The following is a 27,525-nucleotide window of genomic DNA, read 5'->3' as shown; positions in this document are numbered from 1 at the left end:
CTGTATAATCCCATGAAGTAGAAATTTAAATAACTAATGGGTTACTGAAACTTACAGAGTAGTTGAACCAAAGATATCTGAGTTTAGTGTATTCTCAGTATATTTTTATACTTAAAGCTTGCTCACTCCATGACCAAGCACATTTAGAGTATGAACTTCCTTGTAGGTTACTAACCTGGTCGATTTGGCTTTTTAGCCTTTACATGGTTAGCTGCAGAAACAGCATAGGATGAAGTGAAGGATCTGCTTTTGGTGAGGGTCATCATCACTGGGTTACTCCAAGAATCAGAATTAATAGAGCTGTAAAGACAGAATTTAAACACTAATGAATAAATTACTCAACTATTGGGCAAATCTTCCCAGAACAAAACCGTAATTTTCATGACAGACTTGCCAATCTGGGTACAGGCTCAAGCTCACTGACAGAATAACTTTACTTTCAAATGACAAAACAGGTTATCTAAGCGTATGTCTCTTGCAGAAGATACATCAGTCATTCATCAAGCATACTATTTAAAGAAAGAGAAAACTTTTGTATTTATCCAATTCATACACTAGTCAATTTGTTCCTGTGTAAAAATCTTTAATTTGCATGAATATAATTTGACAATCTAATCTTTAGCTGATCTTAGTTTGGCCCTGTGGGGAGGATATGCCTGGTCTTTTCTGGGTGGTTTATTGGAGAACTTTGCAGTCATGGATATATGGAGATTGTTGTATAGCTGAATAATTAATGCAGTATAACTTCAAAGGGTCCATAGCCAAAGTGGTTCCCTTTGTATAATCAACATTGTGCATGCCTTGCTTAGAATCCTGCATGTTAAATTCAAACTAGAACATGTGCTAATATGGAATAAAAGGGACATTTAGGCAATACACCAACGGTCTCAGGTCTCTCAAAGGGAAGAATGATGAGCATGTATGTGCTACTATCTGTATCCTTGATGCAGTAACTGGATAATTAGTGACAACTGGAATTTGTGTTGAGGCCAATCTGATGCACTGACACTTACAGTATATCTCATTTTCTCTTTTTATAGTTGGACAAATTTTCTTCAACTACTGACCCAAGTACTTCAACTCTTCTCTTTACTTCTAGTAACGGTAGACCATAAATATCATAAAGGAGATATTTGAAATTCAGAATGAACATAAGAAAATTATCCAATACAATTAAAGAAAGCATGTAAAATATTTGTTTCATGTCCTTCTTAGAAATCTCACCCTAAGTCTTTCACAAATGGTTTGAATTTTATGAATAATAAAATCTAAGAAAACCTGGGTGTGAGACAGATAACTAGCCAACTGTTTCTTATGGTGCTAGTTTCTTTTGCTGGGTTGATTAACTGATAAGATTTACTGTGAATAAATTTCATGTAATGTATATGTAGGCTAAAAATTTTCATATCTTAGTCCATAAAATAAGGAATAAATTATTATTCTTTTTATGTGGACTTTTAAAAGATAAGACCTTCTATCATTTCTAATCTCTCAATGGTGTATTATGAAGGTTAGTTCAAAAACTATTATTCTGTTTTTTTTTTCCAAACAAAAACATTTATGTCTTTTTAAAAGTCTGAAAAGTATGACAGTATAGTAACCTTAATGTGTAGAGATGTAATGAAGTCAAGATAAATAAAATCCTAGTCAATGATATCCCATTTTAATATATAAATTTATTATAATCTTACTAAATTATATTAAATCTACATATACTATGTTTATATAAATGTATTATAGTTTACAGGCAGTTTCATACATTTCTTTGTGTTCTTCTGCACAAGAGTTTTCAGCTTGTCATTGACCCTCATGTCTTGATTCTAGTTTAGATCTCATGATTAAAGAAAAATGTGAATTCTGGAGCTGAAACAGCTTAGGGAAACCTTTACTTGGTTTTCTCATGCTAACACAGCAGAGGAAAATCCTCTACGTGCCTATTATGGAAGATCTCAACTCTCTTTCACAAAAGTAGATTTTTATACCTTCAGTTCTAACAATCGCAATCTTATCTATTCGCGATCTATTAAAAATCTTATTGAGTTAATAGCTCCTTTTTTCCCTGAGACACAAATTGGCAGATGCCAGTTTCAAGGTCAACTTGGAATAATTTAGAACATGGTTTATGTCAACATTTTCTACTTCTCAGTCTATGTTTTAAACCACCTACTTGTATTTCTCCATCTAGTCTGTCTCTGCAATTGTACCACAGCTCTCCTCCTATAATGATTCCTCCCAGAGGGGACGGAGGCTCAGACAGGCTCATGGTCTCTTGGAACACAATGTGCATGTGGTCCAGATCCTTCTGACTCTCAGCCCAGTGTCCTTTCTACCAGGTTATGTCTAGAATTTCTCAGGAGGAACTTATCCAGCTGCATACCTAGAGGCATGTAAGTTGTGAACTGTTTTTAATTTTTACTTCTCATTCTCTTTTTTTTTTGGATTATTAAAGTTCTCAAAGAGTTCCACCAAAAGGTCAGAGGGGGAAAGAAAGAAATAAAAGCTCAAAGGGAAGAAACATCAGGGCTAAAACTCAAATCGGTTTTGAAATTAATCAGCAGTTTGGGCAACAGTTTTCCTAGGTGAAGAGAGTTTTAATTTTGTCTTTTAACTAATGACTGAAACCAGTCATATTTAAAGGTGGTACTATGGCTATTTACTTACATGTGATTTTTCCCTTAAAGGGTTAAATCCTTTTCAAAATCAATTTCATAATGTTCATAATGGTGAAAAAAGTTGTATCATTAAATTTTAAATGAGGAGTTTTTACAGGAAAGTGAAATTTAGAGTTAGTAGTTTAGAGAGTGGGAAAAAGTATACCCAAGAAGACATCTATAAATATTTTTAGGTGAAAGAGATTGAGTGGGATATGTTACTTCTTATCTCTTTTGCAAATATTTGAGTCTGTATATTTATTTTATAAGGTAGAATGATAGGATCTTTGGGAGTTAAGCTCATAACTTTTCTTGGAACCCTCTTCCTTGTGATGATTTCAATTTCAGGTCCCAGTTTCATATAATTGACTTGAAGAAAAGAATGGGGGAAATGAGATTTGACAAGAAGTAACAAAGAATAACAGAAGGAAAGAAGACATTTGAGAAGGCATGTCATTCTATGGAAATGAACTACACTCTCGTAGAAGACTTACTAAAGTGAATTGGTAACGTAAGTAATGAGATATGCTGAGGACATAATCTATTTTATTAAGCAATATTTAATTGTAATACTTGGCCCTATCATTTTTTTTAATATATGCTGCTATAGAAACTGAAATTGGCCAACGTTTTAGAGAAAAATATTAGCAATGAGTTCTCATTTCAACCTTTAACAAATGGTCCCAGCAGGGTGTGTAACTTTCTCCCATCATGGCATTTGTAAGTTTACAAAATTCCAGGTAAGAATACATAGTGAAATTACACAGATATATGAAAGAATTGTTTGAGTTTGTTTCTGATTCTATTGGTTTACTAGACCACAAACATTTATACAAAAGAAACCAATTAAACATCGTTTATCAAGAAAGCAAGAAAAGTCAGCAGGCTTTTTAATTCTTATTACGTGGAAGGTTTCAATTTCTCTGCCAATGTCAGCATGGTATTTTATTTATATTAGAGACTAAGATAAGAAAAAAGTTACTATTGATATTGCTATCATATAATTCAACATATGTGGCTATTTTTCATTCATTAGATCACTGACATATATGTTTCAAAATCCTGAAATCATATGGCATATGTTCTCAGAATTATTGAATTCATATAAAGTATGCTATCTTTTTTCTAATTAGAAAAGAACAAACACAATACTTTCCTGTAAAAGGGCTTCTTTTGGTAGATATTTTCTTAGAAATTCTTTCTATGTCCTTAATAATATCTTTTCTTTAGCATTAGTATTTCTGACTTTTAAGGCATTGTTACAGTTTGAATCTTAAATTTCCCCTAAAGACCTATGTATTAAAGTCTTGATCACCAGTCCATGAGAGGTGGTAGAAACTTTAGGAGGTACAGCCTGGTGGAAAGAAGTTAGCTCACTGGGTGTGTGTCATTAAAGGGACTATGGGGACCCAGCTCCCTTCTCCTTTTCCTTCCTGGCTACCAGGAGGTGAACAGGTCTTCTCTGCCACCTGTACTGCCATGATGAACTGTGCCAAAAGGGACCCAAAGCATCAGGACCATGGTCTGAAACCTCTGAAATTGTGAGTCAAAATAAACCTTTTCACTTAATAAGTTGATTGTTTCAGGTATTTTATCACAGTGATGAAAAACTGAACATTGACTTTGTAAAACTGGAATTAGTATTGTAAATAAAGTTGTTCTACATTGAACTACTATACTGGTGGTGTAGTTCAGCAGTAGAGCATTTGCCTAGCATTCACAAGGCCCTGGGTTCAATACTAACACTGTATACACATATGCAAAAATGTTTAAATTACCAAATTTTTGAACAGATCTGTGTTCTTAGAATGGTGATCTATCTTTCTGCCTTTCCTATAGGGATAGGACAGGGGTTTGGTGGACTAGAGGATTCTATTTCTCATTTGCAAATGTCATCCTAGTTTTCTTGGTTTTGTTTTGGCATTACCAGGGACTGAATACAGGGGAGCTTTACTGGTGAAAGACACTCTCAGATTTATTTATTTATTTATATATCTTTTAAAGAAAGGGTCTTGCTCAAACTTGTGATCCTCCTTCCTCAGCCTCCTGAGCAGGTGAGATTACAGGTGTGCACCAGCAGTTCCAGCAGGTTAGGTGCTTTAGATGCAAGCATCTCTGTATGGATTTCAACAAAGATTAAATCTGTCCTACCTTTCACTCCTGGACTCAACCCTTTCCATTCAAGGTCATGACATCAAGGATCATCTCAGGCACTCTTTCTTCTTATACACAAAGTCACGCAACAAAATCTAAGCCTAATTATCTGAAATTAATCCCTGTGATATTCTGGATTTAAGCTACACAATCTTTCCACTGCCAATACTGGTCTATAGCCAACTATAATTAGTTGGGCTGCTCTTCTCTTGTAAGTTACAATTCTTTTTGGTTAAGTGAATTCTCTAAGAGACAGGAAACCAGCAGGAGCATTGACTAACCTGGGCAAAGGTGCATCATGAGGTTTGATGCTGGAACTACGGTCCCTCCGTACTGGGGCAGGCTCCAAGGTGGGTAGACCTGTGGCCGAGGTGGTGGTTGTCCAAGTTGATGAAACTCGTCTCAACAAACCAGGGGGCAAACTTCTTCTCAGGCGCTAGGAAGGAATATATATTGATTTTATTTACCAAGCACACTTGTATCACTAACTTTCATGTAATATAGTAGAAGGAAATGATTTTTAATTGGAATTGAATTGATGAAACCACAGTGGTTCAATATTGCCTATATAAAATTGGGATGTGCAGAAATTCAATAAAATACTTTCTGGCCCAAATGAATGAATTTTTAAATAACAACATGTTGTGGTATTCCCTGAAATACTTTAGTTAGTATGGGAAAAGTTGTTCACAAAATCACTTGTTTGGGGCATGGATTAATTAATATCACTTTACACAACAGTTTATACCCACAAGTTCTGTTGATTTATTTTTTACAATCTTGATTTACAAATCATGGGAACTAAGTGTAAAAATAGACTCTTTCATAAAAAAGTACCACTTCTCTGTGGCAAATGTGATTGAGTAATCAGAGATACAGGTAAATCCACCAATCTCAAGATCTCTCAATAGGAGCCCTGATAGGAACTCGCTGTTCCCTCTCTGTGCCATTGCTGCTCCTAACATATCCCAAGTGGGACACGTGGTGTCATAGGCACTGAGGCCAGGGCCTGAGCTTGCCATCATGGGTACTAGCACTCTCAAGAGGGTCTCAATCTTAGAAACCAAAGTGAAGGTGTGTTCTCCATGCAACTTCAGTAACAGGCTTAATAGAAAGATCCTCACCCACTTTCATTTCTGGTTAATCCCTCCTATAAACCATCTGTGTAGCCACAGTTTACAAGGATACTCTCTGCTCTTCTGAAGAAACCAAAACTTTTTTGAGAATTGAAGTAGGTAACCCATAGGGATTCAAGAACAGCTCTGACATTCAATAGTGTCCAGTGTGTCCTAAAGATGTAAATACGTATCCAAGAAGATAATTAAGGAGGAAAAGCTAAACACCTTCATCTGCCAAGTTTTTTAATCACAATCTCTTTTGAGATCAAAGGAATCGGTTAATCTTTCTCTCCATTTCTTTACTTTCATATCATGCTTTGGTGTATCTTTTTCAGAGAAATGGATGTTTGAAGGACACTCTATAAATATCCAATTGATAAAATTATAAGGATCATATTCCTGGGCCAAGATACTCCACTTCAGGCTCACGGATGCTACTCGCTACCAGTTCAAGGGCATGGCTACTTGGCTATTGTGTAATAATTATGCTCCATGTACCCCAGACCACTGAAACTATGACATTTTGTCTTTAGTATAACTTGTATTTATACACCAAGGTCTGAACTAGGTACAGGATCTTGCCAGTACTATTTACTTTTGAAAAACAGGTTATCTTAAACAGAATGAGCATCCCTTATGAGAAATGCATGGGATCCAAAGTGTTTCAGATTTTGGAGTTTTTTTTTTGTATTGTGAAATACTTGCATAGACTTTACCAGTTCAACTAACCAGTATGAAAATCTGATGCTCCAGTATGTAAAATTTTTGGAGCACCAACATTTTGGATTTCGGAGCATTTTCAGGTATTCGATTTTCAGATAAGGGAGGTCCAACTTATAATTTAAAAAGGATTTGTATCATTTCCTGAGTCTATATGAATCAGTATGACATTTTTTACCTTAAATAATCTACAGATAACTAAAACCAGTCCAAGTTTAAAACATGTTTGAGAAATCCATAAGGGCACTTTGAAATATGTCTAAGATATCAGAGCCAAATCCAGTTTTACAAGGCAGTGCATTTTAAACAGAATTCACATGAGAATGGAGCAGGGACTCTTTTTGTATTCTTAATGTTATTTTGTTTGTGTTTTACTGTAACAGCCTCATTGCCTGCAACACAGCCTGGTACACAGAAGTAAACCCTGGGGCTGGGAGTGTAGCTTGGTCATACAGCACTTGCCTACCATGCATGAGGTTCTGCTTTCTATCCCCAGCATCAAAAAACAAAACAAAACAAAACAAAATTTCTTACAAGTGTAAATAAAAAGGTAACACAAAAGGTCAATTTTCTATTTGTAGAAAGTTATCATGTATTATGACAGAAGTGTTTGTGTTTAAATTTTTATTATTTTTGCCATCAGAATCAACTCACCTTCCTGCAGTAACTGATATGAATCTATAGATGGGTTTGGAGGGACTGTGAAGGAAAGCGAGGAGATGATTAAGATAAAAAGCTCAAGCTTTTAAAGGATGCGTCATCAGTACCTACCTTGGGAATAGCCAGCTTGTCTTTTTCAGGGCTCTCTTCAGAATCAGAGCAGGTGTAGTTTTCACTGAAGGAAACGACAGGATTCACTCTGGGCTTGTGAATGGCATGGAAGGTGAGCTGTGTGCTGAGCAGGTTGCTCACGGCCCTCAGGGACGTGCACACATTCGGGGGCAGAGAAGGGTCTGCCAGGAGGTCAGTAATGAGGCCATGTGCCTCGCCCATCACAGCAATATCCACAGTAATACTGGTTCCTGAAGACTGAGACACCAAACCAAGAGAACAGAGTAAGAAAAGGCCCGAGGCTGGGAGCACACACAGTTAAACTGGGTTTTTTCCAACGGAAAATAAACAGACTAACTATATAAATGTCAGTACAATAAAATTCAAATCAACTTCTACTACAAACTCCGCTAAAATTTTTCCTGGCTTTCACTCTTCCTGTGTTCATGGCACATTTAAAAATTTTTACATTTTAATTATTTTAATGTTTTAAATTTACACATAAAATTATACATATTTATGAGGTCCCATATCATATTTCAATACATGTAAACATCACATAATGTTCAAATAAGGGTTAACAGAACTATCTCTTCAAACATTTATCATTTCTTTATCATGAAAACACTCAAAATCCTTTTTTCTAGAAAGCTTTCTAAAATATAGAGCATATTATCAGCATCTATAACCACCCTACAGTATGAGAGAACATCAGAACATCCTTCTCCTAACTGTGGCATATTTTTTAATGCTAGAACATGGGGAAGGATAGAGTAAAGTTGAAGAGATTAAATAACACTAATTTTAGGGCTGGAGGTGTGGCTTAGTGGGAGCGTGCTCGCCTGGCACGCCTGAGGCCCAGGGTTGGATCCTCAGCACCACATAAAATAAGGGTATTGCGTCCACCTACAACAAAAATATACATAAAAAAAAAAAAAAAGAAACACTTGTTTTTAGTAGGCAAGAAATTTTAGAGAACTCTAAAAACCTTCATGTCAACCACTCTTATGAAGAACCTATCATTTTACATGAACATTCTTTAAAATTCAATGTTGAAAGTAATATTATCATACCATAAATTTTAATTTTATTAATATTTTAATGTGACACATGAGCCTGGTATGGCAATTATTCAACTAATGTTAATATTAGAGTTGCCTAAAAAGCAACTCAATTTTGTGTTCAAATTCATAATCTGTCTCTCTCTTAGTGTTGGTAAGGATAGATTTCAGTTCTAGAATTCTGTGACACATGTTATATGCTGTCAAAATGACCATCAGACCAGAGACATTACTCTGTCCTCACAAAGAAAGAAGAATACAAAAGAGAGGACAGGAATGCCCTCCTCTGCCCCGCAGGTCAGGAGAGAACCCAGGCAGGGAGAGGAGGAAGAGGAGGAGCAGTGGAAGGTGAAGGCAGGAGGGAAGATGAGGCCGAGGGCAGGGAGCAGGGCACTGTTAACACTGAAATGCTGTCTGGTATGAGCTACAAGGAACCCATATAAATTTAATTTGCATGATAATTAGTGATTAGGGGAATAGGTTCTGGAAATGGGAGGTTTTGCCTCCTAACTCTACAGCTCTCTAGCTGCACGGTCTGTCAAATTATTAACATCTCCATGCTGCAATGTCATCCACAAATTAAACAGATAAAATCATAACAGTACCACACTCAAAAGGTGATCACAAGACTTAAAAGGAGTTACAATGAAAAATGCTTAATATTGTGCAGGAAATTATTAGTCTTCAATAATGGTCATGATATAAATAAAAAACGTAAATAGTAACTCTTTAGTTTTTTTTTTTTTTAAAGAAGCTACTGGCATTTGACTATGTATTTGGAGGAAGATAAATTTTAATCATTCTCTCACAATGGATTTACGTGTCAAAGAGATTAGAGTAAAATTGTAAGATTATTAGAAAAATGAGGTATTTTATAATATGAGAAATAAACTTTTAAAAAATAATATGAATTCATAAACTGTCAAGGAAACATCTGATCAATCTGACTATAAAAAGATACATAAATTTACATAAGAAAACATACCATAAGAAAAGGAAAAGGTTTGTGAGAAAATGTTAACCACACAGAAGACAAAACACAATAAAGCGCTTATAAAAATTAATGAAAGGAAAAAAATGGAGACAACAAAGAGAAAATTTAAATAAAATGTAAATGAATACCTAAAAGTCAATTTTCCTCTCTAATAAAATGCAAATTATTATGAGAAAAGCAACTATTACTCACCTGATTGGTGGAATAATAAAAACAAACATTTATAATGGTTTGGGGAAAATGAGTAGTAAATGAAAAAACAGTCCAATTATGTTACAAAGAAAATTTTGCCAAGTCTGTCAATTTACAGTTTAAATGCCCATATCCTACAATCCAGCTAAACTGAGACATCTGTTCTAAAGAAATATTTCTGTAAATATGTAAAGACATAAAAACAAGCTCACAAAGGGTATAGCAGTGCTCTGGCAACACTAACCAAAGACTGTAACCACTAAATGTAAATCCATAGAGAAAGTATGTGAACAAAGGTGTATAATAACTATTTGAAAGTTATATGTACTTTAAAAAAAGATTTGAGTATATAGACACATAATTGATTATTTAGATAAATGTTCAATAAATATTTTTCAAGATGGGTAAAACGTATGCCATTAAAAAATGTTGAGTATGATAATGAAAATACTTAACATCCATGAAAATATCTAGTCCTATAATGACTATAAGTAATGGAAAAATTTATTCTGTAAAGCTATCATAGAGAACATGTATTTTACAACCAGAATAACAATAATGATAATAATAACCATGAAAACTGACATTTACAGAGCACAAGGCTAAGTGGATACTGTTATTTATTTTATTTTTATTAGTTACAAATAACTTGCCAAACTCAGACAGTTGGAAAGTGGAAATGCTAGGGTGCAAACACAAACATTTTGATTTAACCGCTCAAATTCAAAACAGTATGCTGAAATAAATGCCAAATTTTTAAATCTTATGTTTCCATATATATATGTAATAATTTAATCTTATTTAATCATAAAACCTTGTGGTTTTATCTCTGTTCACAGGACTGATGCTCTACTATCAACCAATAGGAAAATTTCAGTGCAATATTAAGTTTTAGAATATGTAATTATGCATGTCATATATGTACTTACATTGCTAATTTTTAAAAAATATTCATAAAAAATGTCACTAAGCCTTAACAACATGTACTTTTACATGTACCTCTAATAATTACACTTCTGAAAAACTCCCCCGATGTTATCCTCTGAACTTGAAATGTCTATTATTACCCATGTTGTTCCAGTAATTAAACTAACAAGTCACTGGACTGTTTCCAAAAATACTTAAAATTTGAAATCAATCTTTGTTGGTAGAATATAGAATTTAAGATTTTTGACAATGAAATTAGCAGTTTATGCTCTAATAATTAGTATGTGTTTCTTAAAATATTTTCGGCATGTAAAACCTACAGATCTAAAGAAAAAGGAGAAACATATCTATTGACAATTAAAATGAAATTTTAAAATAAATTATTGGTGAGAGGATAAGACTCTAGTTTTATGTTTTGTTAATGGTATATTTTCATTTTTAAAATAAGAGATATATTTTCTATTTATTCATAGAACATTAAATTTTTAAAAAAATAACTTGAAAATAAGAATAGAACTGAAAATTCATCCTTATGTGAACATGTTACATGAACAAGAATTTGGAAAACAAACACATTATACATTTCTGTACACAATGCTGCAGTTTTGTGAAGTCAAAGGCCTTAAGTGAAAACAAAAGCAAAAATCAGGCAAACAGGAATGAAATTACCCAAACTTTGGGTAAGAAACTAAAGTGATCACTTTTCCACTGTTGGGGGGAAAAAAACCAACAACTCCCGATTATTATTAACTCAGTTATTGCCTTATTATATTTCTGATTCAAGAGTAGAATTGTGTAAGAGTCAAAAGTCATAGCATATATAAAAAGTTATCACCACCTTTTTGGCTCACATAACTAAAGGCTTCAATGAGGCGTGAAATCTAAAACCAACAATCGGATTTCTTTGCAACAAACCTGCCAAGACTAACCACATGTGAAATGCCAAAAGGCGGAAAGATAGGCTGACTGCTGTTTCAGGAAAGAGCAGGGAGGCCAGAAAGACATGGGCACACTCAGGCGTCTCCATTAAGGAATTTCAGTGGAGCGGGGCTTTGGTAGTTACCCAAAGTTTTTTGTTGCTTTAAATCACATACGAAGTAGAAAAAAATGGATGGACTCACTCATAAGGTATATTCCTACACCTATTCAACTTTAAAATATAAATATAAATATATATATATATATATATATATATATATATATATATATATATATAATCTAGGTAGACCAATGTTACTGAGAAATGTTTCATTTAGCTAGTGAAATCTTAGATAGTGAGAATAAACACTAAAAGTTAAGTTATATAAAGTTCACGTTAAAGGAAAGTCTTAAACCAACACACTGAAATCATCTTCTGGGGCAGTAACTAGCTACTCTAAGCACAAAATCACAGTTGAGTCTTGTTAAGGTGCAGAAGATCAAACAAATCTTTCCTTTAAAAAAAGTTGCCAAGCAATATAAAACATCCTACTTCACAGGCTCTCCTTCTAATAGAAATATTTATATTTAACATTTAAGAAAATGCAAGTGTAATTTCCTAGAAACTATTTAGATGACAACCAAATTTGGATTACCACCTTTAAATAGAAAATCTGGTATTTAAATCTGATAAACAGTGGAGGAAAGAGCAGTTTAATATATTAAGCATAAAATAAAGAATTCTCTGGGTGCATTCCCTACTTTTCAACGTATCCACATTTTTAAACATCTTCCTTTCTGCCCTTTATCTTCATCCAATCTACTTTACCATCTCCAGATGGACCTGCCTAATGCTGGCTTTAGACCTTCACACATAAATGGTCAGGACTGCTTCCAAGTCTTTTCTCATTATAAATGAAAGAGCTAGAAAATGTGGGACTATAAGAAGTTAAAAAGATAACGAATATAATCAACATTAAACATAACTCTTAGATTAGATATGTAGCTATTGAATCAAATACAGAAAATTGTTTTCACTTTTACTGCTACTACTGTGCTAAAGCTTTGACATTGCTGAACTGGTATGTTCATGGGGGAATCTTCGAATACATGTGGGAATGAGAAAGAACTGCACTCTTTAAAAGGCATTTGAGTTTCTCAATTATCACAAACTGTCAATTATAAAAATATCTAACCAATAAGTCTATGTAATCAAGTCACTTACACAATGCAAAATGAAATTGTATGTCTTCAAGCAAATGCCAGATTATTTGCTCCAGAACTGTTTCAGGTTCATATCAGAGAACATTCAGAGAATTTCTAAAAGACAGTGTCTTTGAGAAGGCTCAGGAAATAACTATGGGAACAAGATCAGTGAAAATACAGAAGCAAATGCACATCATTTGACTTATAGTGAAGGTATCCAAGGAACAACTGGAAAAAGACTGAGGAGATGGTGTCAACAGAAATCTGTTCAAAAGAATTAGGAATATCATCTTGGAAGGGGACAGGGTGAGGATGATTCCTTCAGTTCTTAAAAATATTCCTTTGAGTTGGTGCCAACATACTCAAGTTACAGTGCTGCTTCATACATATTTTAAGGCAAAGATTAAAATTGATAACGTAATGAAATAGGTTGAATACATCCATGTCCAGAGGCAGAGTTTGAAATAATTCTTAAGTCTTCTGACTCAGTGAATCATTTAATAGGTCAGTTGCTTTCAAAATTAATTCTAACTGGAGGAAAAGAATCAGAAGCAGCATAAAAAATTCTCTTCACAAGTCTATGTGAAACTTGAAGCAGGGTTATACCTGCTAGAATACTAAAATTGAGAAAGTATTGAGATAGCCTGTTTGAAATGCTATATACCTTAAACCAGGCCACCTCAAAATATATTTTGAATTTTGTGATGGTTTCCAAACCTATCCACAGGCAATACTATCTACTGGAATACTTGGACTCTTCATCTAAAACAAATCTCTTTGACCTGGGCTGGATGAATCTCTTGATGATCCCTTCTGATTCTATATATCTAAATTATTTTCCTATATAACACACACGTGCACACATTAAACAGAAATGATTTTTTGGAAAGAAGGAAATGATTTTAAAACTATTTCTTGGCATCACCAAACACCTACAATTTAAAAAAAGATTTAAAAAATATCACAAAGACTTAGAAAATTTCTTGTTTTGCTGGGTCAGATGGTGCACATCTGTATTTCCGGGGGCTAGGGAGGCTGAGGGAGGAGTATCCCAAGTTGAAAGCCAGCCTCAGCAGCCTAACAATGCACTAAACAACTAAGGGAGACCCTGTCTCTAAATAAAAAATAAAAAGGGTAGGGGATGTGGCTTAGTGGTTAAGCATTCCTGGATTCAATCCCCAGTACCACCCCCTGCCAAAAGTAGTTCTTTATTCATTGATTGCTAATTGTGCCTAAGTTCTATCTTTCCACTTATTGCTGAGTCACTGACGTGCTTTCTTTTCTATGGTAAAATGCCTAGTGTACACCAAGTGCTCACTAGGAACAGACTTTTCTCAGAAATGTCCATATACTTTTTTTCTCTCTCAACAGTGTCAGTTTTGTTTGGTCTCAAATCTGTTTAGATCAGTTGAATTTGTCATTGTAAATCACATATGCTAACAGGATATCCATTTACCAATGATATGAATTCACAAATGTAATTTCATTCCTGGAAGACGAAGTTGAATAAATTTCCATAAACACTTTGAGTAGACTTCATAAAGGTTAGCCCTGAAATGGATTTCCACTGAAGGTGGTAGGAGAGATACAATTTTAAAGGTTCCAAAAGAAAATCGTAACATATCCGAAGGGTTTTCCAGTTAGAATTCTTCCAAGCTCTATAAGTCATTTCCACTATAAAAAAAACCTGAAATTGGAAATCTGTACAGTGAAGTATGGTTGTGGTACACTTAAGAAAGAACTTGAACTGAAATCTATAAAGGTGGATACATACTCAGAAAAATTCTTGGCTCTTCATCAAAGATGTGCAGAAGCCCTTGTACGTCCATATCAAGTTAAAAAACATTATTGGAGGTATGGAAATTTTTTGTCATATATTTTTGATTCCCAACTTTTAGAATTTCTTGAATTCCCCAACCAACTACTGTTCCTAATTATGTCAGTTAAGACGGCTCCACAGTACTTTTAACCCAACATTTCCTTTGACTTGAAATGAGGCATAACATAATAGCTATGCCAAAGCTATTCATAACCATTCCTGGATCAAGAAAGAGAAAGAAAAATTGGTTAATGAATTAGCACAGAGGGCACAAGAAGCTCACAGGACATGCATGTTTCATCATACATAGAATTTGTGAGGCTCTGTATGTGAGAAAGTGGAAGGCAATATTTGCAGAAGCTGGGATATGAGAGAGAAGTTTCATCGGTTCATCAGCATCAAATTCTTAATTCACGAAATTGCTAAGGATATAGAATCTGAAGTCAGACTGCCTGTGTTCAAATGTCAGGGCTGCTAAAGCTTTGGGAAATTAATTTCTCTCTGTGCCCTTTGTTTTCTTACCTCTTAAAAAAAGGGTTAATAACACCACCTACTATGTAATATTTCTGATGATTCAATGAAGATATTATTGCTTTAGCAATAAAACCAAAATAAAACAAAAACTCCAAACAGTCTCACTTCTTATTCTAGGTGAATATAGTCATAAAGATGGCACTCTCTAGTCTCAAGTGTTCATAATAACTCTGAAATTAATTTGAGTCTTTTAAAAAGTAATGGTACAAAAGTCCTGGTTTCAGTTACCATGGTTGATTGCACTGGTATGATTTATAACACAGTATGTGAAAAGAATTCTAAGAGCAGGCATCTTAGCTCCATTGTTGGCAGTAGTTTTTTCTTTGTATTTAGTCATCCTGGGAGGCACCCTGGGAGGCAAACATACCATGGGAAGAACATTCTCAGGGTGAAAAGGGAGTTGGGATAAGAGAGGAATAAACAGTACAAGAGATGACACATAAGAAGGAAGAGTCACTGGGACTTTTCTTACCCAACTTTGGTCCTCAATGCTGGGAAAAGTTGCCTGATGGGTTTTTGGAAACTACTGCCTCCCACATCTCTATAGAATAGTTTGCCACTTCGTCCCCTCCAAATTTTTCCCTGGGAGTCTGTCCGTGATACTAGGAAACAAGATTTTGGTTTTTGTTGTAGTAAATTAATTTAGAAGATGAGCTTAACTCCATAAAATGATATTTGGTATATGATGGGTTCTGGCTTCAGAGCCAGCAAAACTGCATATGTGTTTATACTTTCATAGGACCCATTTATAATTTTAGACTTGCAATTGGATGGGAAATTTTTAAAAAATGAAATCATGTGAAAATTTTGCAGTAACTCATTGTAGGCTGAACCTTGGCTAAAGGCCATCCTAACGAAAACAGATGTTTGCTTATTTTAATTTTCTGGCAGGGAATATGAATTTACATTTGAATTTTCTCCTCAAGATAATGTATATGTACAGCAGGAGGAAAACCTATAGAGCACTCCATCAAACTGATTTCCAACCATTCCAGCCATTACTGGAATTCTTAACTTCCTTCTCTTTTTGTATTCAAAGAACATTCTGAAGAAACTTTGGATTGCACAGAGGGGAGTGAAGGTAGTGGTAGGGTGGGTGGGGAGGGGAAGGACGGTAGATTGTGAGACAGACGTTATTAGCCTATATACATGTTTGAAAAGAATATTTTTAAACTATGTGTTTATCACTGTCAAAAATAAACAACAACAACAAAAGAACATTCTGAGTCACCATATGTGATCTACAACATGGCTTGATGTCCTCACACACTTCCCTACAATCTATGTATCTGGAAATAAACCATACACTGTTCCAACATTCTCTGTTTCTGTTTCTAAATACCTTTCAGACACTATTCACCCCAAACTCAAAATTAACCATTACCATCAAACACTGATTTATTATTTAGAAAACGAAAGTTTTTAAATCATATTAAGTACCCATATCTTTGACCTGCTAGTTCTCTCTCCTAATTAGAAGAAGCGGGGGTGACTGGCGCACATGTGAGGAATTCAGGCCATGAGCTCTTCATGTCGCTGCTCACACAAATGAATGTGGAAAGGCTTGGTTAATATAAATTGCTACATAAATAAGAAGACTATTTCTGTTCTTGGAAGAAGCAAAGAGAACTTAACTGGATTCTCTGATATGAATAAGGGTATTTAAATATAGGAAAATTAAGAACCTCTGAAATAAGTGTGAACTCAGGAAGTTGATCAATTTTGGGAGTCTGGCTAAATTTTAAGAGTTACTAGTAAATTCTAAGAATTGCTTGAATTTGAGTATTCTGTTTGCTTAACCTAAAAACAATCTTAGTGGACAACAGATGGCAGTGTTCGGCCTTTTTAAAGAATTCTAATTGTTTCACCCTCTCCTTTGGGATGACTGCGGCTTTATCATTAACAGGCAGAGTTTCGTTTCTTTTTTTCACAGAAAACAAAAATAAATTAACAAGAGGATAAGTTCCATGAGACTATTGGTAGGAATGAATAAAAGGATAAAATTGTATTTTATCTCTCAAGATCACATAATTAATAGCTTGTCTATTCTTATCTATTTATTTATTTATTTATGGCAGTGCTAGGAATCAAACTGAGGGTCTTACACAGGCTCAGTAAGGGTTCTACCACTAAGCTATGGCCTCTGTTCCACCTCTCTGCATTTTAATAAGACACACTGGAAACATTGATCCCTTTCTATAGAACTTTTGTTGAAATTTTTCTCCATGTGAAAAATTCTACGGTGATTAAAATATTCATAGCACAAAAACATCAACCCTGCATCTGAGCACAACGGTTTTGTGAGCCTGCAGTAACATTTGTCTTATCCCTATTGTGCTATACTCTGTCCAGCCTTGTAGGCAGTGGGCACTTATCTAAGCCACTGATGTACTGCTCTAGTGTATCATGTCCTCCCTGCACTGCTGCAGTACTGTCCAAACTCATCTCCATGTTGCCTGCTGGGGTATTTCTTTCTTTCAAATACTGGAAGCACCAAAAACAAAAACAAACAAATGGAAAATCATGGGAGCTGTCAGTTCTGAGAAATCTTGCATCGCTGACCACTTCTCGGATGTATGCACAGACTCTCTTTGGAATAGCACCTGTCAAAGTTCTCAATTCAACTTTTGCTATGTGGTTATTTGATGAAGATCTGCTTTCCTCCTTTAGCCTGAAAGTTGTACATGAACAAAGGGAACACTAAATTTCATTTGCCAGTTCAAACCGGGAGCCTAGTATTTCTGGTATTAGAAATAATGAACACATAAGTAACACATTCCAGTTTTCCACAGATCACTCCTCTCTCCACTTCGGGGCTTTAAAGAAATGGAAAAGGACAAATAAATTATAGTGCTCCAGGTATTTCCTGAAAACAAATTATTACATTCTCCAGAAGCCATTGAAAAACAGTCCATCTTCTAGCATGATTTTATGTTCCAACATCAAACTTGATTTTTTTTTATTAAATTGAGAACTATGACAATGGAAACTGGCTCATGAATAAAAGCTACTTTTAATAAGCTGATTCTAGAGTAGAAAATATTCACAAAACAACTAACCTGCCAAGGAGAAGTAATAGTATTGATAAAGAAATCTACAAAATTTTTCTGTACTGCAGTACATGCAGGAAAAGAGTAAGCCAAGAATTAGGGTATACAGATTCTTTCTGGAATAAGAGAATCTTCTTGCTAGACCTAGAGGCAGAGAAAGAAAGGCCTTTTGGGGGCAACATTCAGGGAAAGAGTACAGAGTACACCGGGGGATGAGTCTGGAGAAATCTGAAGGAATAGCTCACAAGAAGAATGAAAGACACAGTCAAGGGTTTTAACTAACCCCCAAAGGCAATGACAAAACTTGAAGAGAGTGACATCGTAGTTTCGTGTAGAAAGTGGAGCCAGGCTGACTTTCAGGGTCACAGCTTGGGCCAACAGGTAACTAAGAATCTTTCACCAAGAAGAGAAGGACTCTGGAAGGGATGCTGAAGTACTCACCTTTGACCAAACATGCGGTGTCCACAGAATGATTCAAGTTGCACAGCAAGACAGTGATGTGGATTGGAAAGACACATTTGAGCATCATGACAAACGTATGATCATTTCAACAACATGCTGCCATGAAATGTGAAAAGAAAAAGAAAAAGAAAAAAAAAAAAAAAAAAAAAAAGACTGAGAACAGAGCCATGATTCATGGCAAATTTTAAGAGCTAAGCAGAAGAGAAATCCACACAGGAAAATCAGAAGCAGCAACTGAGAACTACCAAAAGTGTCAAGGAAAAGTATTTGTAAAGAAGAAAGGAGTGATCAGCAGTGACTGATGCTTGAAAGATTAGTAAATTCTGGAAAATGTCCAGTAGTTAGCATTGGGGAGATTAACGGTAACAGTGGAGAGAACAGGTTCAGGGAAGGGCCTAGGGTGCCAGCCACACTGCAGTATGAGCAATGAAAATAATGCAGACAACTCTCGTAAAAAGTAGATGTAAAAGGGGAGAGATCAATGTCAGTGTGTGGGGGGTAAAAACAGGGTGTAAAGAGTTACTGAGCATGGGAGAGCTCACGGGTATGAGAGGTTGAAAACAGTAAGGACAATGGGTAATAAATAAATACAAATCCAAGAGAAGTGAGGGGAGAGGCAGTGACCTTTCCAAGGGGAGTTGCCATTTCCACAATAACATACGACGCGTGTTTATAGATTTACAAGCGAGATGTTGAAGGAGTTCTTACACTTTGGATTTTATTTACTTTGTAAGTCAGGCAGTGAGTCCTTTGCTCAGAATGTGAGATGCACAGTGGTGAAGCCACAGATATAAAGCAGACTAAAGAACTCTTTAAAGAAAAATAACAAGAGCTGGCTGGATTCTAAGATGATATTGAAGGCCCCTCTGAGGTCACAGAGCATGGGCTCCAACAGGCTTCTGTACCTTCCTTGTTACATGGAGTGAAATTTCACACAAAAAGGCAACCAAGTGCTTTAAAGAAATGGAAAAAAAAAAAAAAAAAGTGATGTAATAATGTCTGCCAGAGAGGAACAGAGAGAAAGAAGAACACTGGTTAACTGAACCGGGAATATAGTGAGGTGGAAAGACAGATCCAAGGAGCGCAGGTGATGGACAGGGAAGAAGGACTGGGAGAAGAGAAGGTAATGCTTGAGAAAGATGATGCAGGATTCCATTAGCAGACTGGTCTCCGGGGCACGGAAGATTTTTGCTTTTATTAGTAGAAAACAGGTTTAAAAGGAAGTCTGAGGTACCCATGAATGAAAAACCAAGTTTTCTAATTATATTAGTGTGTAATTAGCTTAGGAAAGATGTCCAAGAAGGAAAACGACATCAACAGCCTGCATGCTCAAAGAAGACTAGGTGACCAAGGCTGCAGTAATGGTCAGCACGTGGGAGCAGGGAATCTGCAAGACGAATCAGCAGGGTAGAAAGAGTGCGAGTGCGAGCAGCATCAAAGAGAATCGGCCGCTCCTGGGTACCATCACATCTAGGGGCATGAAAAATACAATGTAGGTACTCCTGTAACTCTTTTCTGTAGTCTATGATATTTTTTTCAGTTGTCTTTCAGTGATTTTTAAGAGAAAAAACATGCTAATAATTCATTTAATCCATAAACCAAGAAAATGTTCTCTTTTTGATATTTCATGGTAATAGCTCTTACAATATAAACAACCAAGGGTAATGAATACTCTCCATAGATCCCAATTTTTATTTTTATTTTTTGGGAGGTGGGTACTAGGGATTGAACCCAGGGGTGCTTAACCACTGAAACACATCCCAAGCCCTTTTTTTTTTTTTTTGAGACAGGGTCTTGCTAAGTTAATGAGACTGGTTTTGAACTCATGATCCTTCTGCCTCAGCCTCCTGAATTGCTGGGATTAAAGGCATGTGCCATTGTGCCCAGTCCAAAATTGTTTTAAAACAGTAGCAAACACTTCACAAATGTACTAAAAACCTCGACCAAATTCTATTTTCTAAAACCAAAGATATCATAAACTAAGCAACAAGGTTTCCAAATTTAGAGATAGAATTTCAAAACACATGGAAATCAACATTTTTAGAACCCAGAATGTGTTTTTTTCTAAAGAAATGTTATAAATGATGATGAAGTTCCTGAGTTGGCTTGCAGAAAGCTTATGTAACCACATAATAAGTATATTAGCATTTCATTGTTCTTTGTTACAAATACTCTTCTTCAACTACATTACAATATTTCCACAAGAAAAATACATTTATCAACGGTATGTATGGTTCAAAAAGGGAATATGGAGTCAGTAGGAGAACATCTATTTCTGCCTTAGACTTTCAGCAAATCCTAACTAAGCATCTACTAAGTTCCTGGTTCTGTCTGCATCTCAGAGCTATGGAGATGAGTGAATGAGTGCAGACCCCCTAGCAGACTGTAGTCTAGTGAACGAGGTTTAGGAGAGTGAAAAAGATCAAAGGATAAAATATGAAACTGAATATCATAACTGCCACTTCTTATAAAGGGAGTGTAAGAAATCTGTTTCAAAATGAAAGCAGTTGCTTCTCAGAACACCTGTATCTGGCCACTGGTCCTTTTTCACAAACTTTCAAAATGGCCACCTTGAACTGAGTCACCTTTATCATCAGTACTCCTCCTCAAAGTAGCACAGAAGCAAAAGAAAATGATAAACCACTTGACCAGAAAAAAGAATCCTAAGAAGGGTCAGGGACAGGTAAGGAACAGACTCCTCACCCAAACAGAAACCTCTGGTTTATTGGCATTTCGCTCAAAATCCTGAGACCATAAAACTCTCAGAGCTGCTGAACCAGTCTTACCTTTGAAACCTGGGCTGCAGAGCTTCTCAGCTTCCTGTCCCCCTTATAAAGAGGAGGGAACTCAAGGCTCCCTGTCCCTCGGGATACTTAACGGCTCTGTTCTTCACTATCTGGTTTTAAGGGATAAGGGTGAGCTAATCTGTGACCAATTTTCACACATGGAGAGTACAAGTGTAAACTATGAAAACGGTGCATAATCGTTTTCCAAGATGCAACTTAGTTCCAAGTGTCACTATAAAGGGAATGACTTTCAAAACTTGAAACTAGTGCATAAACGGGTAGGCAGCTTGACCCAAGTTAATTTTACCCATTGTGTTACTAATCACACCACCACACTGCCTGTCAGTATTTTGGGGGTACTGTTCCTAAATACAATCACTTTATGATATGAAAATATCTTTGCCAAATTGTTACATTCCTTTTGGTAACATCTTCCTCCAATTGATCTTTTTCAACTTCAGCTCTTATTATCAAGGGAAACTTGTTTATGTCATCAGTAAATCTCAAGATTTCAAAGTGAACTCTTCCTTCATAACTTTTTTGAAAATGTCAAATTAGACTCTTCCCAGAATTAAGCCTTAAGGAAGAACCGCTGTGAATATTTCTTCATCAAGAAAAATGTTAGTCTTTCTCCCTAATTTTCATATATAAACCAGATCTTTCATATTATTTGCCCTTGGAAGGAGAAACTTGTGAGCTCTTCTGGAACCTTCTGCTGCCATAATAGGGAGGCATTTGTCTTCATTTTCCTCTTAGGTGGTAATGAAAATAAAATTTTATAATGGATCTGTCTACAACTCTGGGTTACTTACTTCAGTTTAAGAAACTGGTTTCAGTTATAATCTTGTTATACTCAGAATGTTAGGAGACAATTAAAAAATAGGATTATTCTAGAATCAGCAGACTGTGGTGGCTCACCAAGATATTTAACAGGCAAATGCTGGGCAGGATTGTCCAAGGTTCTGTACGGGAAGCATTTTAAAATGATATTCCACACGTTTATCAAGAATGGGTTGCTGAGTAAAGGAGGAAATGAGGCAAGTCAATAAATCATTTGGTCACAACAGTGAGTCACTCAGGATTTATGTCATAGATTTTTCTCCTTGTAGATATAATTACTAGTTTGGTCAATGTTTCCATAGGCCCTTGTTATAGCAATAAAAGCAGATCTAAGAAGCACAAAGAACCAACAATTTAGAGTGATTTGGCAATAGTTCTTTAAGACATAATTCATGAAAATAAGAGAAAACAACTTCAGGAGTGATTACTGATTAAAATATGTCCATTCACCCCAACTCCCACCTTGGGAATCAGGAGGAAGGATATGATGAGGAAAAAAATACATACTGAGTTCCCCTTTAGCTCTCATTTCAGTCAATTTTTCCTTTAGTTTTTTTTTTTTTTTTCATCTTAAAATAAGGACATAAAACTGATGCAACATTACAAAATCTTTAATTAAAATGTCTAAGAACAAAGAAGCAAAGCTTTATTAAAACAGATACAGAAGAATGAGGTCTTTCAGGTGCTGGCTTTGATGGTAAGTTAAGAGTATAAAATTTAATATACAGTGAGGTTTAACTAAAATAATAGTCTCAAACTGTTTCTTTGCCAGTTTCAATATTTCAAACAAATAAATTTTAACCTACTATGTAATTTCTATCAGTTATACTTGTACACAGCTCAAAAGATGATAATGGCTTCTCAAATACCCATCAAACATGGTGGCAGTTGTTGGATCAATTAACAGTTTGGAAGGCTGTCTCATGGTCTAGATTGACATTTGGAAATCAAAATCAATGTGTCCAAAGACATTCAGAAACACCCCAATTCTGAGCTCTCTTCAAAGTTTATGTAGGAGAGTTATGGTTGACTCTATACCAATGATGGTAATTCTAACTGTAGATGCAGGGATTGGTCAATGATGGGTAGCCCAAGTCAATGTGAGTCCATGAGACACTGAGGAAACTTAGTGCTTCTAGAAGAGGAAGTGCCTCCCTTCTGAAGAAAGCATGTTGCTGACAGCAGCCACATGTGGATCACACATTGAATCAGCAATCAGATGAAGCCAATATGTAGACAGTGGCACAGTTGAGAGAATAAAAAAACATAGGTCCCTCATGTTATTATTGAGCTATTGAATTTACTAGCCCTGAAGTGTTTTCTCCTCTGACCTCCCTATTATGAAAGACAATAACATTTCTTTATTGCTAGAGCTAGTTTGAGTAGTTTTCTTCTTATTTATGGATGGAAGTATCCTAAATAATACAGGATTCTTTTTTTAAGAGGCTAGTAGGGGGAAGGGACTGGGGATTGAACCGAGAAGCACTCTACTGCTGAGCTAATCCCCAGCCCTTTTTAATTTTATTTTGAGACAGGATTTTGCTAATTTGTCCAGGCTGTCTTCGAACTTTTGAGCCTCCTGTCAGCCTCCTATGTCACTGAGATTAATTACAGGGGTGCAACACCATGCCTGACGCAGCATAAAATTTTTACCGAGTATAGACTAAATGAGTAAGTAAGTAGGTGGTAATAGAAATAAAATTTTGTAATGTATTTGTCTAGAAGTCGGGCTTATCAACTTATACTAGGTTTCAGTTACAATCGTCTCAATGTTATGAGACAATAAAAAATAGGATCATCCTAGGGTCAGATGACTCTGGTAGCCCACTGAGGACTGGGAGAGCTGAGTGCTGGCTACTTTCTTTCAGTCATGTGATCTATTTCTACACAGCAGTGCCCAGCACATTCCATATCTGTGCCTCAGTTGCAAATTACCATGTACCATAGACTTCAAGGTGACTTACAAAAATAAAAATGCTACTCATTAATCTTCCTGTGCAAAGACCCTCTATGACACATGGGTGGATTGGGAGCTTCTTAAATATGGAAAGCTGTTTTTAAATTTACTTTCTACCCTGACAACATGTCATTCAGGCAACCAGCCCAGCAAAGGTTACATAGGTGTTTTCAGTTAACTCTTTCTCCAGGTCTTCTTGTCACAAAACATAAAAAAGAAGTCACCCAATCCTTAATCTGAGACTTTAATGCAGCTTGATATAGATTTCTAAATGTAGTTAGGTCTTCATAATTCTCAACTGTTTCTTTGAGCAAATAATCTTCTTCATTAAAAATATCAATCTCCTATTTTTGTTCTTTTCATTTCATCCTTCTAACACAGCCAGCATATAAGTTCCTTGAGTGTTTCTCTTGTCTGTTTTCTCCACCTCTCCCTCCTCTTACCCTAAAAACATTGTTAGCATTTCCAACTAATAAAACTGTTCTTTGGTCCCATCTAAGGTACCACCTGTTTTGTTGTTGTTGTATTTTTTTTTTTTTTAATTCTAACCTATTAGAATTTAGAAGCCCCAAGAAGGTTAGTTCTCTTGTCATAAATTCCCTATCAAGTGCATCAATATGCTAATTGTCATGTGTAATGACAACATTCCTGGCTTCCCTGACCTGCCATTTCTCCAGTCTGTCAGGCAACACAAACTCTGCCTGCTTTGCTGGTTCTTCCTGCCTCCTTAATTATCATTCCTTTTTAATTGTTTTTTCCTTACTACAGTCTTCATTCTTTCCTATCAGCTTTCACCCCACATTATAAGGAAGACCCGCTATTCTGTAGCACTACCATGGGTCACTCCTTTGAGGCTCTGGACAGTCCTACCTGAGATATTCCAGGCTATTTCATATTCAAATCTTCTCAAATCTTTTCCTCCTATCTTTTCTTTCTTGGCTAACAACAAAATCACCCACAAAAAAATAGGCACATCAACTCTTTGGTTTTTTTATTTTTTGCGGGGAGAGGGTTGCTTTTTAAACTCATGTTTTGCTTTCTCACCTCCAATATCACATTGGTCATAGGACCTGGACATTTCTACCAAAGATTCTTCAGAATCACAGGCTCAGTTTTTCCCAGTACAAAAACATTAGCTGCCTTGCTACTTGATGGTTCTTCCAAGCTGTGGAACAAGAATCAACTTCTTGGAATGGCATTTAGTGTCTTAATGTTTAACTTCTACCTCCCCTACTTCCCCTTTCCCATCTATGCCTCCATATACTCCACTGAATCTCATCTCTCCAGCCACCCCAGCTTATCTCCCAAAACATGGTCTCATGCTTGCATGTGATGTTACTTATACTGAGGGTTTTATTTCTCTTGTCAATTGCAATGATCGAGATCCAACTTTAAAACAGAAAAACATCTCAGCTGTGTTCCTGAACAATCAAATCAATCACATCAGGCTGGAGGTCACCATAGTTCCTGTTCAGCCATCTCTTGGTATACCGCGCTATTGCTGTTGGTGATTAAGTTACTTGTCAGATTATTAATGTAAGGGCAACAACAATTTCATTCCTTCATTATGAATGAAATGAACAATTTCATTCATATACTCTGAGTGCTCAGGGTACTATAAGAACTTTAAAAAAACACACAATTGTTAAATGAATGACCTCTAATTGCCTTCTAACACAATATACTCTTCTTACAAATGATTGTCAAAAGTTTGGAGACTCCCAGTTATTCTAGTCAGCCTAAAAAGTGTGCTTCTCTAGTCCTTGTATTTAATCAAGATCTCCTTCTAGTCCTCACAACTTCCTTTGGAGAATTCCATTACTTAAGGCAAGTGTCTGAAATAAGCACATCCAGTGGCCATTCTTGAGATCAAGGAACCCAAAGCAGCACTGCAGACAGGACAGGCAGAGCACACTTTTTCCTTTTGGGTTTTCCCTGAATTTCATTTGGCCCTGACTATGCAGTTCATTACTTGCTTTCAGAACTTATTTTCATGATTAGTACTCAGGCATAGGTGGATATGTCACAGAGTAGGCTTTGTAGCAATAACACACTTATGTCATTAGAAAATATTAGAATATCAAAGGAAAAAGGAGTGAACAGATTTGACTCATCATAGAGTTTGATATTGTATTTAATAGTATGATTGTAGAGAATGTTCAATTTTCTTTTCTTTAGTATAAGTTAAATACCTTTCAAGAGAGGTATTGTAGAGATCCAGTCTGTCCCTTGGCTTCCCAAAAATATTACCTTTCGAGCTTTCCACTGTGATCAGCAAATGGGGTCCCACATGTGATTACAATATTCTTTCTTCCTTCAGAATTGGGAAATTGAAAAAAATTCTCAAATCAAAATTTACATCCTCAAACAAATGAGACTGGTGTCACTTTTCCACAATATCCTTCACCTACAATTGTGAATAACTGTGTTTCTGCCTGGAAGACATATGGGTATGTATGTATGTCTCTGTGCTGAGATTTTATTCCATATTGAAGATACCGGTTTGAAAATATGTCCATCATAAAGAGCCTATTGTTGTAAACATTTCTGCTGACGAATAACAGGGAATACGAGAAAGGAGCATCTGGAAAAGGGAGAGTTTATTTCAGTGAAACTCTAATGTGCCCGACTGGCAAGGCTGAGTTTTCAAAGCTGGCAGATAAAAAGTTGACATTGATAAGGACACATTAAGCTAATGGCAAGAGACAGTGACCATTAAAATTATTCAGTTCTCTTTACTCTGGGATTATGCTAACCAAGCAAACTTCAGATACCACTGCCGGGCCCTTAGCCTATCCATCTACACAGATTGTTTCTTTTAGCAACACGACTCTCCTTGGCAAGGACATCACTTGTCTTTATTCTTGTATCCTTCACCTAAGCTCCACACCCTCATCAACTACCATCCAATTTTATTTACCAAATTTTTTGAAAGAATAGTAAGGATCCAGTTCCTTCGTGTTCTCACTTTCCCTTTATGTCCCAATCCATCAAAGCTTGGCTCCTAGGACAACTGCAGGAGAACAGTCCTTGCTGTTCTCCACTGGTATCACCAGTGGATTTTAGTTGCCAAATTCAAGTAACATTTTTCTGGTCCATTTCTGGAACTTGTTCACAGAACTATACAATATTGGTGACATACTATTTCTGTGAACTTCTGTCTTCCCTCAGCTCACATGAAATCTTGCCTGTCTAGTTCTTTCCCTCTCTCTCTGAATATTCTTTCTCTTTGTTCCCTTCATTTCTCATTTCCCAATATTTAAAAAAAAAATTTGCCACACTTTTACTGGTGCATCATAGTTGTACACTTAGATGGGATTTTTTTTTTACATATTTGTATATGCACACAATATAATAATATAATT

The 27,525-nt window shown here is 35.8% G+C and overlaps 1 protein-coding gene across 1 annotated transcript in view; it reads right to left on the bottom strand.

Annotated features, from left to right (window-relative positions):
* Pde3a (phosphodiesterase 3A) overlaps positions 1-27,525 on the bottom strand; it is a 309,213-nt gene that overhangs the window by 59,066 nt on the left and 222,622 nt on the right. The window contains exons 3-5 of the mRNA XM_047549421.1: positions 7,415-7,672; positions 5,087-5,241; positions 176-300 (exon numbers count right to left, since the gene is read on the bottom strand). Of these exons, the coding sequence (XP_047405377.1) occupies positions 176-300; positions 5,087-5,241; positions 7,415-7,672 (538 nt within the window). The remainder of the gene's footprint in view (positions 1-175; positions 301-5,086; positions 5,242-7,414; positions 7,673-27,525) is intronic.

The sequence above is a fragment of the Sciurus carolinensis genome, chromosome 4 (assembly GCF_902686445.1).
Source record: "Sciurus carolinensis chromosome 4, mSciCar1.2, whole genome shotgun sequence".
Classification (NCBI taxonomy): domain Eukaryota; kingdom Metazoa; phylum Chordata; class Mammalia; order Rodentia; family Sciuridae; genus Sciurus; species Sciurus carolinensis.
Note: the sequence above shows the minus strand (reverse complement) of the source record. Positions and strands in the feature narration are given on the sequence as shown.